Source organism: Rhinolophus sinicus, chromosome 1 (genome assembly GCF_057876585.1).
Source record: "Rhinolophus sinicus isolate RSI-liver-muscle chromosome 1, RSI-T2T, whole genome shotgun sequence".
In the NCBI taxonomy this organism is placed as follows: Eukaryota; Metazoa; Chordata; class Mammalia; order Chiroptera; family Rhinolophidae; genus Rhinolophus; species Rhinolophus sinicus.
The window spans coordinates 29053122-29068422 of NC_142501.1; the positions used below are offsets into that span (position 1 = coordinate 29053122).

Genomic DNA, 15301 nt, shown 5'->3' on the forward strand with positions numbered 1-15301 from the left:
AAAATCAATCATTTATGAATTACAAAAAAAAACAAATGTAAAATCACTTTGGATTTTATTTCCACACAATATAATTCCTCACTCCATCCCTACACAATCTACAAGAAAATGAGGACAATGATTTAAAAACATAAAATATTGTCTGTACATATTTATGCATAAAATACTTTAAAGTATTTTCAGCAAGGTAATGGTGCAGCTCATGTTAATTTTGGTGAATAAGCTGATTATTGAAACTAAAAAGCTCATAGGGAGAATGCTGAGACCTGGATATTATTCTATTTAATATATAAAAACTTTTCTAAACTATAGATTTTAACTCAGAAATTCTTCCTTTCCGAAAGATAAAATGATTTTACTCAAAAAGTATATTTTAATGAGGAATTAACTGAAAATTAGAGTTCTTAGAAGAAAAACCTTCAGTTCACTTGGAACTCAACTATTCAGAAATGATCAAAATTATTTGCTTGGTCAAGTGCAAAAAATAATGTGCAATGTTACACGTTTAATTTCTTTACATTTGGGTTAAATTAAATAAACATACTCTCAAGCAACTTTTCAAAGTCTCTCACAAGTTGTATTCAATGAAGCCATTGCTTTGAATTTTCTACTTAGCTTGTGTTAAAAACAACTTGATATTTGTCATCACAGAATCCCCACATCTGATGTAGCTGTCCATTTATTATCTGAATCTCTTCTTACAAAGTCAGTGTGTGTTGATGACATTGGGGGTTAGCTGTCTACAAATGAGCAACTGTGTTACACTACATAGCTGTCCCAAAACAGACATCAGTCATCATGTTAGGATACACGAACTACACAGCAGTGTTTCTCAACCATTTAATTCCACGGTACTTTTAATAAACAAATATTTCATTCTCTTTAATATTAGAAATTTGAAAAAATGTTTTTCCAAACACAGACCATGTTTAAATCTTGAATTATGAAAAAAAAAAGGATAACCCCGGAAATTCTGGAAATTCTGAAAAACCTCCACTGAGATTTTCTACAATAAGATATTCACATATCAACTGACTGAATAACTTAGGTACTGCGTCATTATTACCTTATTTCTATTAAATGTTCAGCACCAGTTTCATGTCATAACATCGAATAGCAACATTTATGAAAGCCTTGTGCTGAGAAGTTGAGGAGTTTCACTAGTCCTTTCTCTTTTTTTCAATAGTTCTCTCTTTAGTCCTCCATTAACATCAGCATTCCTGGTACAATCATTTGAGGCCTACAGCAGTGACTGCTAAGAGGGTACTTTTGATTACAGACACATATTAACAAAAACTAGTCTAAGATGATTGGTCATTAATAAGATAAAAAGAATATTTATGGCTACTTTTCTAAGCTGAGAATTAAAAAATTTATCCAAGAGGGGGAAAACAAAAACCATGCACTTAACTAAGCACCATCTTCTCTAAGTTTACACACTAACTTTCAGTTTGTTTTGCTTTTGCTAAAAAATGAAGTTATCCCATAACTATATTCAGCATTATATAAATATAATGTTTGCCTTTGTTCCAACAATGGGGTGTGCAGGGAATAAAAGAAATATATGCTTTATACCAGTATTCTTCAAGGGGCTGAAGAAGAGAAACAGAAGGCACGAGAAGCAGAGCCTCTTTTGTACCTGGGGAAATTTTTGAAAATGAGCAAGATCATTCCTTTCCCCCACTCCTGTTTTAGGGGGAAATGATGTTTAATTTGAAAAAGCTACCAGGTGAGTTTAACATAAGGCTTTAAAAACATGAAAAGTTAAAAAAAATGGCAAAACCAAAAGTACATGAAAATCTTGAAGATAAAGAGGTAAGACACAAAAGAACATCTCAATTTTATCTTAACTTCGACCACACACACGAATCCTGCAGCTGGCAGCACTGCATCAGCACTTACTATATTCCTGAAGGTTCAGCTCCTTCACTGCATGAATGTCACTAAGCTGGGCAATTCGAGCCTGGACTTTGGTTCTACCCTCTCGACCCGTCATGTCAATTTTTTCAATCATTTGCTGCTGCTTATCAATCCAATATAGCCAATTTTCAAACACAGTCAGTCCCACAGGCTGCAAGATGTTGGAGTCTTCTAATACTATCCGGTTAGCACCTTGGAAAGGAGAACATTCAACAGAAATCATTCATGGGGGTCAAGTCATACCTTCACCGACTACTGAGTATCAGTTCAAGTCTAAAAGTACTGAAAAGGAAAATATAAGCTCTCTATCACAAAACTTTAAAATCATTCTCAGAAGGTACATAACATTTCAGAAAACTGGTAACAGACTAGGTATTCAAGTACAATCAGGAGCAAATAAGTGCCCTATACACAGTAAATATTCTAGTTCATAGAAATGTAGAAAAGAACTTAGAGCTGTTTTCAAATTTCTTTTTAAAGCAAAGTCCATTTTTCAAATTAAATTTTATGAAAAGCTCTAACATATAAAACAGACCAAAATCGTACTTCTCTGGATGACACAGTGGTGGTGAGCCCAGAGCTCTGAGCTTGGGCCTCCCCCACTCACCAAGCACACCTGAGGCATCTGTGAAGAACAACCCCACCTGGCCACACAGAACACAGGAAAAATGACTGACTCAAAAGTTACCTGGCGCAAGCCTCACCTCAAAGTAAGAATTCTCTCTACAACACTCCAAACACAGCCATCTAGACTCTGAAGAAGCAACCTATTTTGTTGAACCGAAGAAAGTTCTTCTACACAGTACACTGAAATCTGTGCCCCACTTCCCACCCCCACAGCTTCCCTCTCATTCAAAAAGAAAAAATATATTCATTCCTTTTCTCTTCCTCATAACAGTCCTTCAGATATCTATAGAACATATTCATGGTTCCTAAGTGATGAGTTCAATCAAAAAAACCATTAGCTTATATGTTGTAAATATCAGGGAAAGTTCCAGAAAAGAGACAGGCAAAAAGCTAAGCTTTAATAAATGGAGAAAAGTGGGGAGATATTCCAGGTGAGAAGACACTGCTTAAGGCAACATTCAAATCCATGGTGGGTTAAATACAAGTGTACTTATGGTCTCACCTAAAAATCTATTAAAATTATAGTAAAAAATTAAGGTATAAACCCATGAAAACAAACAGAACAGAAGAGCAGAAAAGCGATACAAAATTTGAAAGTTGGAGGACAGACACGGGATAGTAACACAGTGGCCCAGAGAAAGCTAAATGCCTGCAGTTAGTGACGCCAACAACGAGCAGTAGTTGGATGTAACCAAAGTATCGAGCTGCTGACGGGAACCACCTTGAGCACCTCTTGTAACTGCAGAAGTCAAACGTGACTTGTATTCATCTTTTGTTATCGGTATATACTGAGTATTACAATTTTAATATAGTTTTCTTTTCTTAAAATGTGTATACATTGTTTTGGCACCCTCTGTATAGTATAAATATTTTCAGAGGGCAATTTGCCAGTAAATATATACTGTATAGTATTAAATTTTAAACAAAACTAGATCTTAATAAACAACTTAATTTTTAAAAATCATCCTTCTATGTCACTGCACGCAGATCTACCTCATTTGTTTGAATGACTGCAGTATTTCATACACTGATGTAGTAGAATGTATTTCTCTGTAATAGACTATTACAAATAATGCTAAGCAAATGTCCTTGTACAATTGGGACAACATTTCTGAAAGACAGCTACCTAACAGGGAAATTGACTGGCAAATTGCCCTCCAAAAAAGTTCTACCAATGTCCACTTCTACCAAAGTGCATGAGCACATGCCATTTTCTACCATTTTGGCCGTGTTGGATATAATTGACTTTAACATATTTTTTCCACTCTGATGGACACAAACAGTGTACTATTTTAATTTCATTTTCATGATCACTAGAGTGAGGCCGCACAGAGTATTTGGACATTAGATACCGTGGGGAGAGGAAGTAGCTATGACTGCAGACAGAGGACTGCAGAGAAATGAGAAAGTAAAACTACATCTGAAGACCAACAAATGATTTGATTTGGTTAAAACACCAGAAACATTAAGATCATGTGAGTTATACGATGCGTTTGTGAAAGGCAAATACCAACGTAAGTGTACAACTAGACTTTTTTTCTTCAGGTTATGAAACTACCCTGAAGATTTTTTTTAAGTACAGTAGTGACGTGATTAGAAAACATGCTTCAGAAAATTAAACTAGAAAGAGCGTGTGAACTTTCAGAGGGGTGGGGTGGGCAATCAACAGGGAAGAGACTATCATAGGTTAGAATTCAGACCAGAGGTGAGGAGAACAAAAACTAGAGCAGAAGAATTAGAAAAGGAGAAGAATTACATCAGGACTATCTTATTTACAGAGCCCAAATGAAGAAAATTGGCAAGTTATTAGATAATAGAGGGAGCAATGATATTGAGAATTGAAGAAAAAAATGCTTCCCAACCAACTTGATGCTGATTACTTCCAGTGAATAAAACTACAGAAATATGCACAAAAAATAATACAATGGAAGAAAAATACAAATGCAACTGATGAATCATCTCAATAACTCCAATCAAAATCAGGGAACACATTTCTTGGGTACCTGAGAGATCACTGCTTTCAATGCGCCGGAGATCTGAATCAGCCCAGAAGAGTTTGCCCAATCTGCTATCAAGCGCTAACGCAACGGGTTTACTCAAGCCACTGAAAAAGAGGACCTCTCGTTCTGTTCCATCCAAAGCAGCCCGTTCAATTTTGGGAGATCTTTCCTGAAGATTGGTAAAATACATATACCTGAAGAGAATGGAGGAAACAGTAAGTTTACCAACATAAGAAACCATACAATATGAGAATATTCTTGTTGGTTAAAACAAAAGGAGGTAGAATAACATAAAATCTTACATGTAAATATTTATTTAGAATATATTTTCTAAAAAGCCATGAGGTACTTTTTTGTTACTTTCAGTAATAGTAACAAAAGATACACAGAATTTCTGAGGGAGCTAACTTTCATGCGTTAATAAAACGAAGTTCTAGATAAAGGCAGACCTATGCTTTTGAAATACTCCAGTAAAATAAATAAAAGAGCAGCAACCAGAGACCGGGACACAAAATTTTAAATTCCTTCTCTAATTATCCATTTCATAACTAAACAGTCATATACGAATCATTTCTTGTGTTTAACTTCTAGAGTTCATCTCTTTCCTGTAACTCCTTTGAAGCAAGCTACTTTCCTTGCTGAATTCCTTATCACTCATTCATATGCAATTAAGTACTATTTATTAAATGCAAAGCTCTGTATTAAATAAAAGAAGACATATTAGTTCGTGTCATAAAGGGACCTAAAGTTTAGCAGGAAATATAAGCCTGAGAAACAATTAAGTATAAGGTCAACTAGAAAGGACGAGGTCTGACTAGAGAGGCACTGACAGAGAGCTGTGGGTGTACGGCACAGGGGAAAGCCACAGCTGGCTGCGGGTGGCGTAGATCAAGGAAAACTTCATGGAGGATGTCACAGTTCAAATGGTCCTGGCGGCGTGGGTAGAAAATTAGAACTAAAGCAATAGTGACTAAGAAAGGAAATTCTAGGCAGTGAAAGCGGAGAAAGCAAAGATATAAGAAAATGCAGTGGCAGGTGGATGGAGAATACTGTTTTTCCCTGGAGCACAGAACACTTAAAGGTAAATAACTAAGGGCTGAAAAGGAAGGCTGATGAGGGTCTCAGAGGCCAAGACATCTGAATGTCACGTTAGTAACATACCCTTTCTCTGGGTTTACCACGATGGCTCGAGGTCTGTCTTGCTCGCCTTTTAGCACCACTCCAATTGATCTCCCATCTAATCTTGTTACATTAATGACATTGGTGGCCTCACAAGTCCAGTAGATATAGCGGCTATAAATATCAATGCTGAGGTCATAGGGTTGTATTTCTAGGTTCTGATTTGGAACTGAACTCACAACCACAGTAAAGCCCTAGGGAAAGAAAAAAACACACACATAGAAAATTAGACTCCAAACCAGATAGCACTGAGGCAGTCACTCACAATGCTTACACTTAGGTGGTCACACACCTGAGAAGGAAGTCTCAAGGAACATTTCTTATTGATACATTTTTTACGAGTAACATGCTTTTTGGTAACATGCATTTCACATGTTCCCTTCGGTTATCATGACATGAGCAGAAGAGCGAGCTAAGACCATACCAGTTGCTCTAAGAATCTGACAGTGTATGTATAGAGATGAGTGTGAGAGGTGGCAGCTCTCTCTTATAGACAGCCATGGCTAGAACCACACCCCAGAAATACCTCTAAAGCAGTGGTTCTCAACCAGGGGCTTTAGCAATTTTTCGATTGTCAAGCCTCTGGGGGGTATAACTGGCATCTAATGGATAGAGGCCAGGGATGCTGCTAAACATCCTACAACGTGTAGATCAGTCCTCCACAGGAAAAATTATCCAGTCCCAAAATATCAAGTGCTGAAGTTGAGAAACCCTGCTCTAGAGACAACAGCAATTAGGGCTACAAACCACACCTATCAATTATGTCTTTCACTAATCCTCAAATACACTTAAAAAAAAAAAATTAACAAAGCTAAAGCAAAAAGAGTCTTTATTCATCTGTTCCCTCTGAATAAATTATATTTTATTTACTCAGCATCTCTGAGGTACCACAGTCCATAATGAGGCTATCTAATTTATTTTCCATGTCCTTGGCTGTATCATAAGCTATAATTTCTCTCTACTAGTTATCAGCCTGTTAGCCCTAACCCACCATAGTGTAAGGTGCATCTGCAATATACCCCTAAAATGATCCCTCAGTAGCCTTAAATACTTTACCTCTTTGCTCTGTTGTGTGAGACAAGACATAAAAAATTAGTAATCCAATCTCCCTAAATTTTAATATGTTCAGTTTAATAACTGCTATGAGGAAGATGACAAATAATTATGTACAGTAATCCCAGTCTAAAACTGCTTGGTCATAAAAAGAAAGCAAAGAAAAATGGACAGTGGTATGTAAACCATGACTAGTATGTGTAATAGGTAAGATTTGTTGATAATATTCTCATTCCCACCCTATAGTCACTAAATATTTACCAAAAAAAAAAAAAAATCACTAGATTAACCATAATATATCCTAGATGTTTTTAATTTACTGTGGTTGTATTGTATGTTTCCTATCCTCTGAACCTCTTAAATAATAGTTAACTAGGAACAGAACTCTTATTTATTGAGTCCCTATCATGTAACAGGTAATGGGCTATGTGTTTTACATTCCATGCAGCTAAAAAGTTCATAAACATCCTAGTCAGTGATACAGCTGAGATCAGAACCAAGGTCTATTTGATTTCGAAGCTTCCAACATTCCATGTAGATGGAATCATTTTTTGGGGGAAAAAAGCTATATAAATGGATATGGGTGGCAGTGATGAAGTCATTGCCAATATATGAGGATAAGTTAACCTAATACAACTTTCATTCCAATAGCATTATCAAACAATTGTTTAGTCAAAGATCTTCAGCAGGAAAAAAGGCTGCTCCATCCAGAATTTCAGTCTCTCTCTCTCTCTCTCTCTCTGTCTCTCTGTCTCTGTCTCTGTCTCTGTCTCTGTCTGTCTCTGTCTCTGTCTCTGTCTCTCTCTCTCACACACACACACACACACACACACAATCAAGACTTAAATAAAATAGGATAGTTGGTTGGTCCAATTACTAGGCAGAAGAAATGGATTTTGCACTGAGCCCTGAATTACCTGGCTGCCATCTTCCTGTGCTTTTCGGATCATGTTTTGTCGTGAGTCAATCCAATAGAGCTGCTTGTCCAATGGGTCATAGTCAATGGCCCGGACATTCCGAAGGCTGTGGATAGGAAGGATGATGTCAGGGCTCTGTTGTTCATCAATCACCATGCGGTTTATGGCGCTCTTTTGACTGAAGAGCAGGAAAGTAGTTGGAGCTTAAAGAAAGAAAAGAGTAAATCTGAAACAGTTACTCTAAGTCCTGTATCACTCAAAGATTTGATCAGCATGTGGCTACATCTCATACAAAACAGACATAGATGTGGAAGAGGTAAGATTGAGGATAAAGGTCTTTGATATGCTCCCGGAAACTCTCCAGTGACATTAACCAGCACTCTGGTTACCAAACCAGCTATGCATTTACTCAGCGACACAGCCACCTGGCTTATTTTTCCCCATCTTGTCCATAGTGGTATCAGAGACTTGATTTCAATGAAGCATCTCACAAAGATATACAAAATGTTCCCTGCTTATCAAGTGAATAATCCTGTTCCTCCTTAACCTATTCTGTGGGTGGCAGGAAGCCTGGGCCTCCATATGTCAAAGGAAAAACTTCAAGACCGGTTTTAGTCTCAGCTCTCTCACTGTCTTGTCACTTGATCTTAATGAAGTAATTGACGTCTTTGCGTCAAAGTTTACTCAACTCTAAAATAAGGTTAGCGCTATCTTGTTCTGTTCACTGAGTTGTTATAAGAATTTTACAACATGTGAAAATACTTTAAAAATTATAAGGCATTACGTCAATTATACCCTTAATTAAAAAAACTGTAAGGCATTGTATAAATGTAAAGTAAAAATAAATACTGTTTATTATTATATCAGCAATAATAACTTGGTATTAATAGGAATCAAACCAACCTTCATAGATTGCAGATAAAGGTTTTATGTTGTATTGTGTGTATGTGATGGTTGCAGTGAGAAAGAGCCAATATAAATCTCACATCCCCCCACAAAACTAATAACAAATGCTTTATACTCTTTATCTCTAATGCTCGTAACAAACCTTGTATTTATATTTTCACTAAAAAATATTCTGCTCTGATGCTAAGTTGATGCCCTAAATTTTTGAAATGGGAAAATGCAACAGAGACAACATTACCCCTCCCCAGAGAATAGGCCTCTGATTACTACGTAATCATCTTTAATGCAGGAAAACATCTAGGAAAGAACAGCATTTGACAGTGCTATCAACAACTTCAAAGTCTAATGGCACTTTTAAAATCTTCATTAAAATATATATAAAAATTTCATAATATATTTTATTCTCTTGGGAATCTGTCAGCACTTAAATCCAGTAGAATTTTGTCCTTCTCAAGGATATAGACATAAATGGCCAAGCCAGAACTCCTTCATTTCCCCCTAAACCCATTTTTCACTGCTCCATTATTTGTGGTTCCCTGGTTTACTTTACATTTAAACTCAAATGTATATTGGCTTAAATCCCAAAAAAACTCATTGGTACTCACGGTACTCACAAAGAAACTTGGTATTCACAACAATGAAATCCTGCTTTAAGTTCTTCCCTGGCGAAAAGCCCACACCTAGCTTGGAAGATTTAGAATGTATTCCAATGATCCCACTGGAACTCTCCATTATCTGGAGTCCATCCATCACATATTGATTTAACAACTTTTAGCAATTTTAGTAGAACCCATGCCTTAAGTAGTAAGAACACATGTCACAACAGAGTAGCTCACAAGTCTCCCATCTTTTTTTTTTAAGAATTTTTTTTTGGCAGTACTACTTTCTTATAAAGGGGGGAAAAATGCTCCAAACTGTAAGTTTCCAACAGAATAAGCACCACTTATACTAAGACATACAATGAGACTTAGAAGAAAGACCCAAGTTTTAGTTGCCAACTTTTCCTGACTGGGAAATAATATCAAATATGTATTTGGCTCCTAGTATGTTTTACTGAGTACTATTTCTTTTTGAGTCAAGTTTTAACCTTCAATAAGATTCTACAATTACGTGTTCTAGAAATGTGAATTAAGACCAACCTGAATGTGGCTCCAAATAAATGCTTCTTTCTAAAAGTCTATCGGTGCCATTAACAATTACAATTAATATTTCTAAGAGGAAGCTGATATTTTGAATTACTTAAAAATCATTCAGTGCTTAAAGTGACAAAGCATATGCAATTTTATAAGCCTAAATCCATCCTAATTTATATAACTTCTAACCACCTCATCTCCTGGGGAATGGTGCTTTAAAAATTGCTCTATCGGGGCAGCCAGTTAGCTCAGTTGGTTAGAGCACGATGCTCGTAACACCTGGGTTGCCAGTTCAATCCCCGCATGGGCCACTGTGAGCTGTGCCCTCCACAACTAGATTGAAACAACTACTTGATTTGAAGCTGATGGGTCCTGGAAAAACATACTTAAATAAATAAAAAAGTTTTAAAAAAAAGAACAGTCATTTAAAAAAAAATTGCTCTATCAAGTTGTCTGAATTTTACATTCCCAAAATAAGGAGAGCCACACACAGAAGTTGGAGGATGCAATGTAAGCAGGAGTGAGCTTTTCAGCTCCCTTCTGAAGACACAAGTGTTCACCTGCAGCTTAAAAGAAGGCACTGCTCTTGAGTAACAGCTAATCTGCGGGCCCAGCCCACCACATCTGCTTGTGCCATGTGTGCACTATGCCAAATGCATGGAGTTGGGACTAAAGTCCAACCTATACTTCATTACCCAAACCTGTGCACCTGTGCAGCTGCATCTGCCCAGAGGAAACACCTCTTCCCAATTTGCACAAAGGTGCCGGAGAAGCCAGCCACTTCAGTACTGAACTAGGCATTACACAATTTGGCTTCCTGTTTCCTCTTCTACTTCATTCATTCACTCTGTTCCAGCAAAACTGGCCTCCTAGGAGCTCCTCTACCACGCCACACATGTTCCTCCCCAGGGCCTCTGCCTCTGCTGCCCCCTCTTGCTTGACAGGTCTTCCCCCAGATATCCACACAGATCATTTCCTCGCCTCCTTCAGCCTTGACAAAATGTCATTTTTTTCAGTAGGGACTTCTCTGATCACCTTATTAAGCATTGCAATCCTACCCCCCGCCCTTTCTTGCCCTTAATATTTCTCCGTAACACATGTCTCTATTTAGTCCATGACATAATTTAATTAATTGGTTCTTTATCTGTCCCATTAGAATTTAATCTCCATGTGTGCAGGGACTGATGTCTATTTCATTCACTGCTACAATCTCCACTGGCTCAAATAATGCCCACTATTTAGTAGATGTTCATAAATACTGAAAGAATAAAGAAAGAAAGAAATGAAGAAACAAGCATCAGATCGTAACAACTAAGGACAGCCCTGTGGCCATGATTAAGTAAGAAAATAAAATTATTTCAGAGACTTGGGAAGGAAAACAAATGAACATTTACTTAGGACTTCTAGTATGCCACACATCATACTAGATGTTATTTAATCCCCAAATTTATCATCTCCATTTTAGAGCTGAGCAAACTCAAAAAGGTTAAGTCATTTTTCCACGGTTACAAAGCTGTTGAATGGAAGAACACATGTGTTTTCCCAAATCCTGTCCTGCTTTTTCACTTTCATTTAACAATGATTTCTTGAAAGACTACAATTTACCAAGCACTATTCATGACACCTAAAACATATCAGTGAAAACACAGGAAAGAAAATGTTGCTTCGTGGAGTTTATATTCCAACAGACAGACAATAAACAATAAACATAATAAATAAGTCATAACATACAAATAGGATGTATAAATTATATATCAATGAGCGATTAAGTGTTACGGGAGAAAGAGAAAGCACAGGTAAGAGGAACTGGCAATGCTCGGTAGGGTGTAAGGAGGGTAGCCCACATCTTCCTGTGAAGGTCACAATAAGCAAAGACTTGGAGGTGAAGTATATCCGTGCAAATATTTGCAGGAGGAACATTCCGAGCAGAGGAAATAAGCACTACACGGGTCCTGAGGTGGGAGTAATTGGCATATTTGAAAATAGCAATGAGGCTAGTGTGGCTGTCATGGAAAGAGCAGGGGAGAGAACAGTAAAAGCTGGGATTAGAGAAGCAAAAGGAAGAATGTCAAGTGTGGGGTACAGAACTTGTAGGAGCTTGTAGGCCATTGTAAGAACTAGGTTTTTACTGTGTGAAATGGGGAGCCATTGTAAGGTTCTGAGCAGAGAAACAACATGACCTGATACAGCTTTTGAAACGTAGGTCAGGGAGTAAATTACAACTATTCAAAAACTTTTGAGGGCAAGTACTTTGTGTTAAACTTTTCTTGTAATCTGTCTTGAAATCTAATATATCTCTACACAAATATTAAATAACAGTACTCATTATAAAAGGAGTACACAACAGGAAGCTTCCTGAAGCACTGCTGAGCTATCTTGGAAAGGTCGCCAAAGACAGATACTAGGGACAGTCAGCACTGATTTCTCATGGCCTTCACCTACCAACTAACATGCATAAATTCATGATAATGATCTCAAAAGGTACTTTCCATTTTCTTGTTTCCTTTCTCTATCAGTTATTACCCTCATTTTCTTCCTTCCATTCAAAGTCAAACTTCTTGAAAAAGACACCTATATACACAAGTACTACTACCTCCCCTTCCTTTTCTCCATTTACTTTTTGATCTAGTCCAATGTTCCACCATTACTTCCTTGAAATTACTCTCTTCAAAGTTACTAATATCCAAAACTCCAATGGACACTACTTTAGGCCTCACCTTACTCAACCCCTCAGCAGCATCCAACACAGTTCTTTTCTGAAGCAATCTTATCTCTTGTCTTCTGTGCACTATTCTCTCCTGGTTTTCCCCTTACCTCTCTGGTTGCTACTTTGCAGTGTCCACTGCAAGCTTTCCCTCCTCAATCTGTAGGTTACCAGATCCGTTCTTTTCTCTATACCATCAGTTGGCAAACTATGGCCCACATGCTAAATCTGGCCTGCTGCCTGTTTTTATAATTAAGTCCATTAGAACTCAGTCACATTTTAAAATGATTGTCCATGGCTGCTTTCATGCTAGAGTGGACAGAGCTGAGTAGGGGTGAGAGACTACAGGCCCCCAAGCCTAAATATTTACTCTCTGGCCCTTTACAGAAAGTTTGCTGACCCCAGCTCTACATCTTCTCCCTAGGTGATCTCACCCATTTAAATACATGCTGGCAATTCCAAAATTTCTACCTCATTTATTTCCTCTGAGCTCTGGAATCTTCTGTCCAACTACCTATTTAGTATTTATTTTGCAATGCCCCATAGGAAAAATCAAAATAAACCTGCCTGAAATTAAAATTTTTATTTCTTCCTGAAAACTAACCTTCCTATCCATACTTCATCTACTATCTAATAGCTCAAGCCTAAAATTTAGAAGTCAACCCTGTTTCCTTCCTCTCCTTCCCAGCATACAGCACATTAACAAGTTCTGTTCATTCTAGCTTCAAAACATACCTTGAACCCATCAGCTCCCCCCCTCCCCACTGCCCCCACCCCGGTCCATGTCCACCGGCAGGCATTACCACACTAGTCTAACTGACTGCCCTGCTACCACATTTTTTTCGCCTCAAATCTACTCTTCGCAACAATCAAACCATGTTATATCTTATTTAATTTTCACAGCAACCTTATAAAGTAGTTACTATTATTATACCCATTTTACAAATGAGAAAAATTAATGCTTTAAAAATTTTATGTGACTTGCTTTAATAAAACACAAAACTAATGTGGCAGAGACTCCCAATCATTAAAACTATACATTTATGTTCTTTCTTTTTCACAACTGAAGCCTTGTGTCTGAACAAACTAAATCCTTTCCTATGTGACTTCTTATACTTTCAGGCACAGAATAAAGTAATTTCAAAAATTAATTACATCTAAATTTGCAGGCATTACCCTTAGTAATATTTTTTCTGATATTTCCCCTTGGGCAAGGGAAGTAAGAGAAAAAATAAACATGGGATTACATCAAACTAAAAAGTTTTTTCACAGCAAAGGAAACCAACAATAAAACAAAAAGGCATCCTACTGAATGGGAGAAGATATATTTGTCAATGATACATCTGATAAGGGGTTAATATCCAAAATTTATAAAAACTCATTCAATGCAACACCAAAAAAACAAACAACCCAAATAAAAACTGGACAGAGGACATGAAGAGACGTTTTTCTAAAGATGACATACAGATGGCAAACAGACATATGAAAAAATGTTCAACCTCACTAATCATTAGAGAAATGCAAATAAAAACCACAATGAGCTACCACCTCACTCTGGTCAAAATGGCTATCATCAATAAATCAACGAAAAACAAGTGCTGGCGCGGATGTGGAGAAAAGGGAACCCTTGTGCACCGCTGGTGGGATTGCAGATGGGTGTCACCACTATGGAAAACAGTACAGAGGTATCTCAAAAAACTGGAAATGGAACTACCTTATGACCCAGCAATTCCACTCTTAGGTATCTATCCAGAAAAATCCAAAACACTAATTCAAAAAAATGTATGCAGCGCCAGGACATGAAAACAAACGAAATGATGCCAATCAGTAGACAACAAGGTTAAGAAACTGTGGTACATTTATACAACAGAGTATTACTTGGCCATAAAGAAGAATGAAATCTTACCATTTGTAACGATATGGATAGACCTAGAGAACATTATGCTAAGTGAAATAAGTCAGATGGAGAAAGACAAATACCATATGATCTCACTTATATGTGGAATCTAAAGAATAGAACAAATGAACAAACTAATCAAAAAATAATTAATTACATTTAATATCCTATAGCAGTTTTGTTACCCTCGACCCTAGTGAATCATACCCTACTTCTGTCCCATGATCTACTCCTTCTGATCTAAGTCTCTATTTCTTTATCGTATCTACCAATTTGTTCTTGTCTATCCACCAAGACTCGGGCCTTCATGTATACTTGAATCATAAACTAGGTTTCCCTAAGCCAACAGTGTTTTTTTATACACTGTGCTCGGTCATTCTTAGCTCGTGTGCGCGTGTGTGTGTTTAATATGCAGTACTTGCTAACATTTAAAAATTGGGAGATACTGCAGCCAAAAAAAATTTTTGGATTCATGACCGAGTAAGAAGATCCAGCAACATCAGTTGGAATTAAGTAGCGACCACCCACTATGTTCAGAGCATGTGCTCTCTAGTTTCCCATCTATTTACTACTGTTTCATACTGGGCTGAATTTACTCATATGCATTTTCTGCCAGCCTTTTATACACTTAAATTTTTTATCTTTAGCCTATTCTATGAAGTTCAAAGGACAAGAAAACTGTATTTTGGAAATTCTCTTTGTTGTACTGTTTTGTTTGTACTACTCTTTATTTGGTTTATAATGACTCAATATAAATTATGTATAGCACATATGCATGACTATGTCTCTTTCAATTAAGTTATGCAAATTGTGCACTAAATATTTAATGTTTACAGGTAAAAGATTTAATTTTTCCGTAATATCAGGTATTCTGAAACAGCAAATGGCTATCATCGAATAAAGAGTAACAAAAACTTGCATTTTTCCATCTTTAGTCCTTTTTTATTAAACAAATGATCAACTCT

The 15301-nt window shown here is 36.9% G+C and overlaps 1 protein-coding gene across 1 annotated transcript in view; it reads right to left on the bottom strand.

Annotated features, from left to right (window-relative positions):
- LRP6 (LDL receptor related protein 6) overlaps positions 1-15301 on the bottom strand; it is a 125786-nt gene that overhangs the window by 16504 nt on the left and 93981 nt on the right. Inside the window, exons 13-16 of the mRNA XM_019744743.3 lie at positions 7697-7899; positions 5709-5920; positions 4551-4741; positions 1903-2112 (exon numbers count right to left, since the gene is read on the bottom strand). Coding sequence (XP_019600302.1) covers positions 1903-2112; positions 4551-4741; positions 5709-5920; positions 7697-7899 — 816 coding nt within the window. The remainder of the gene's footprint in view (positions 1-1902; positions 2113-4550; positions 4742-5708; positions 5921-7696; positions 7900-15301) is intronic.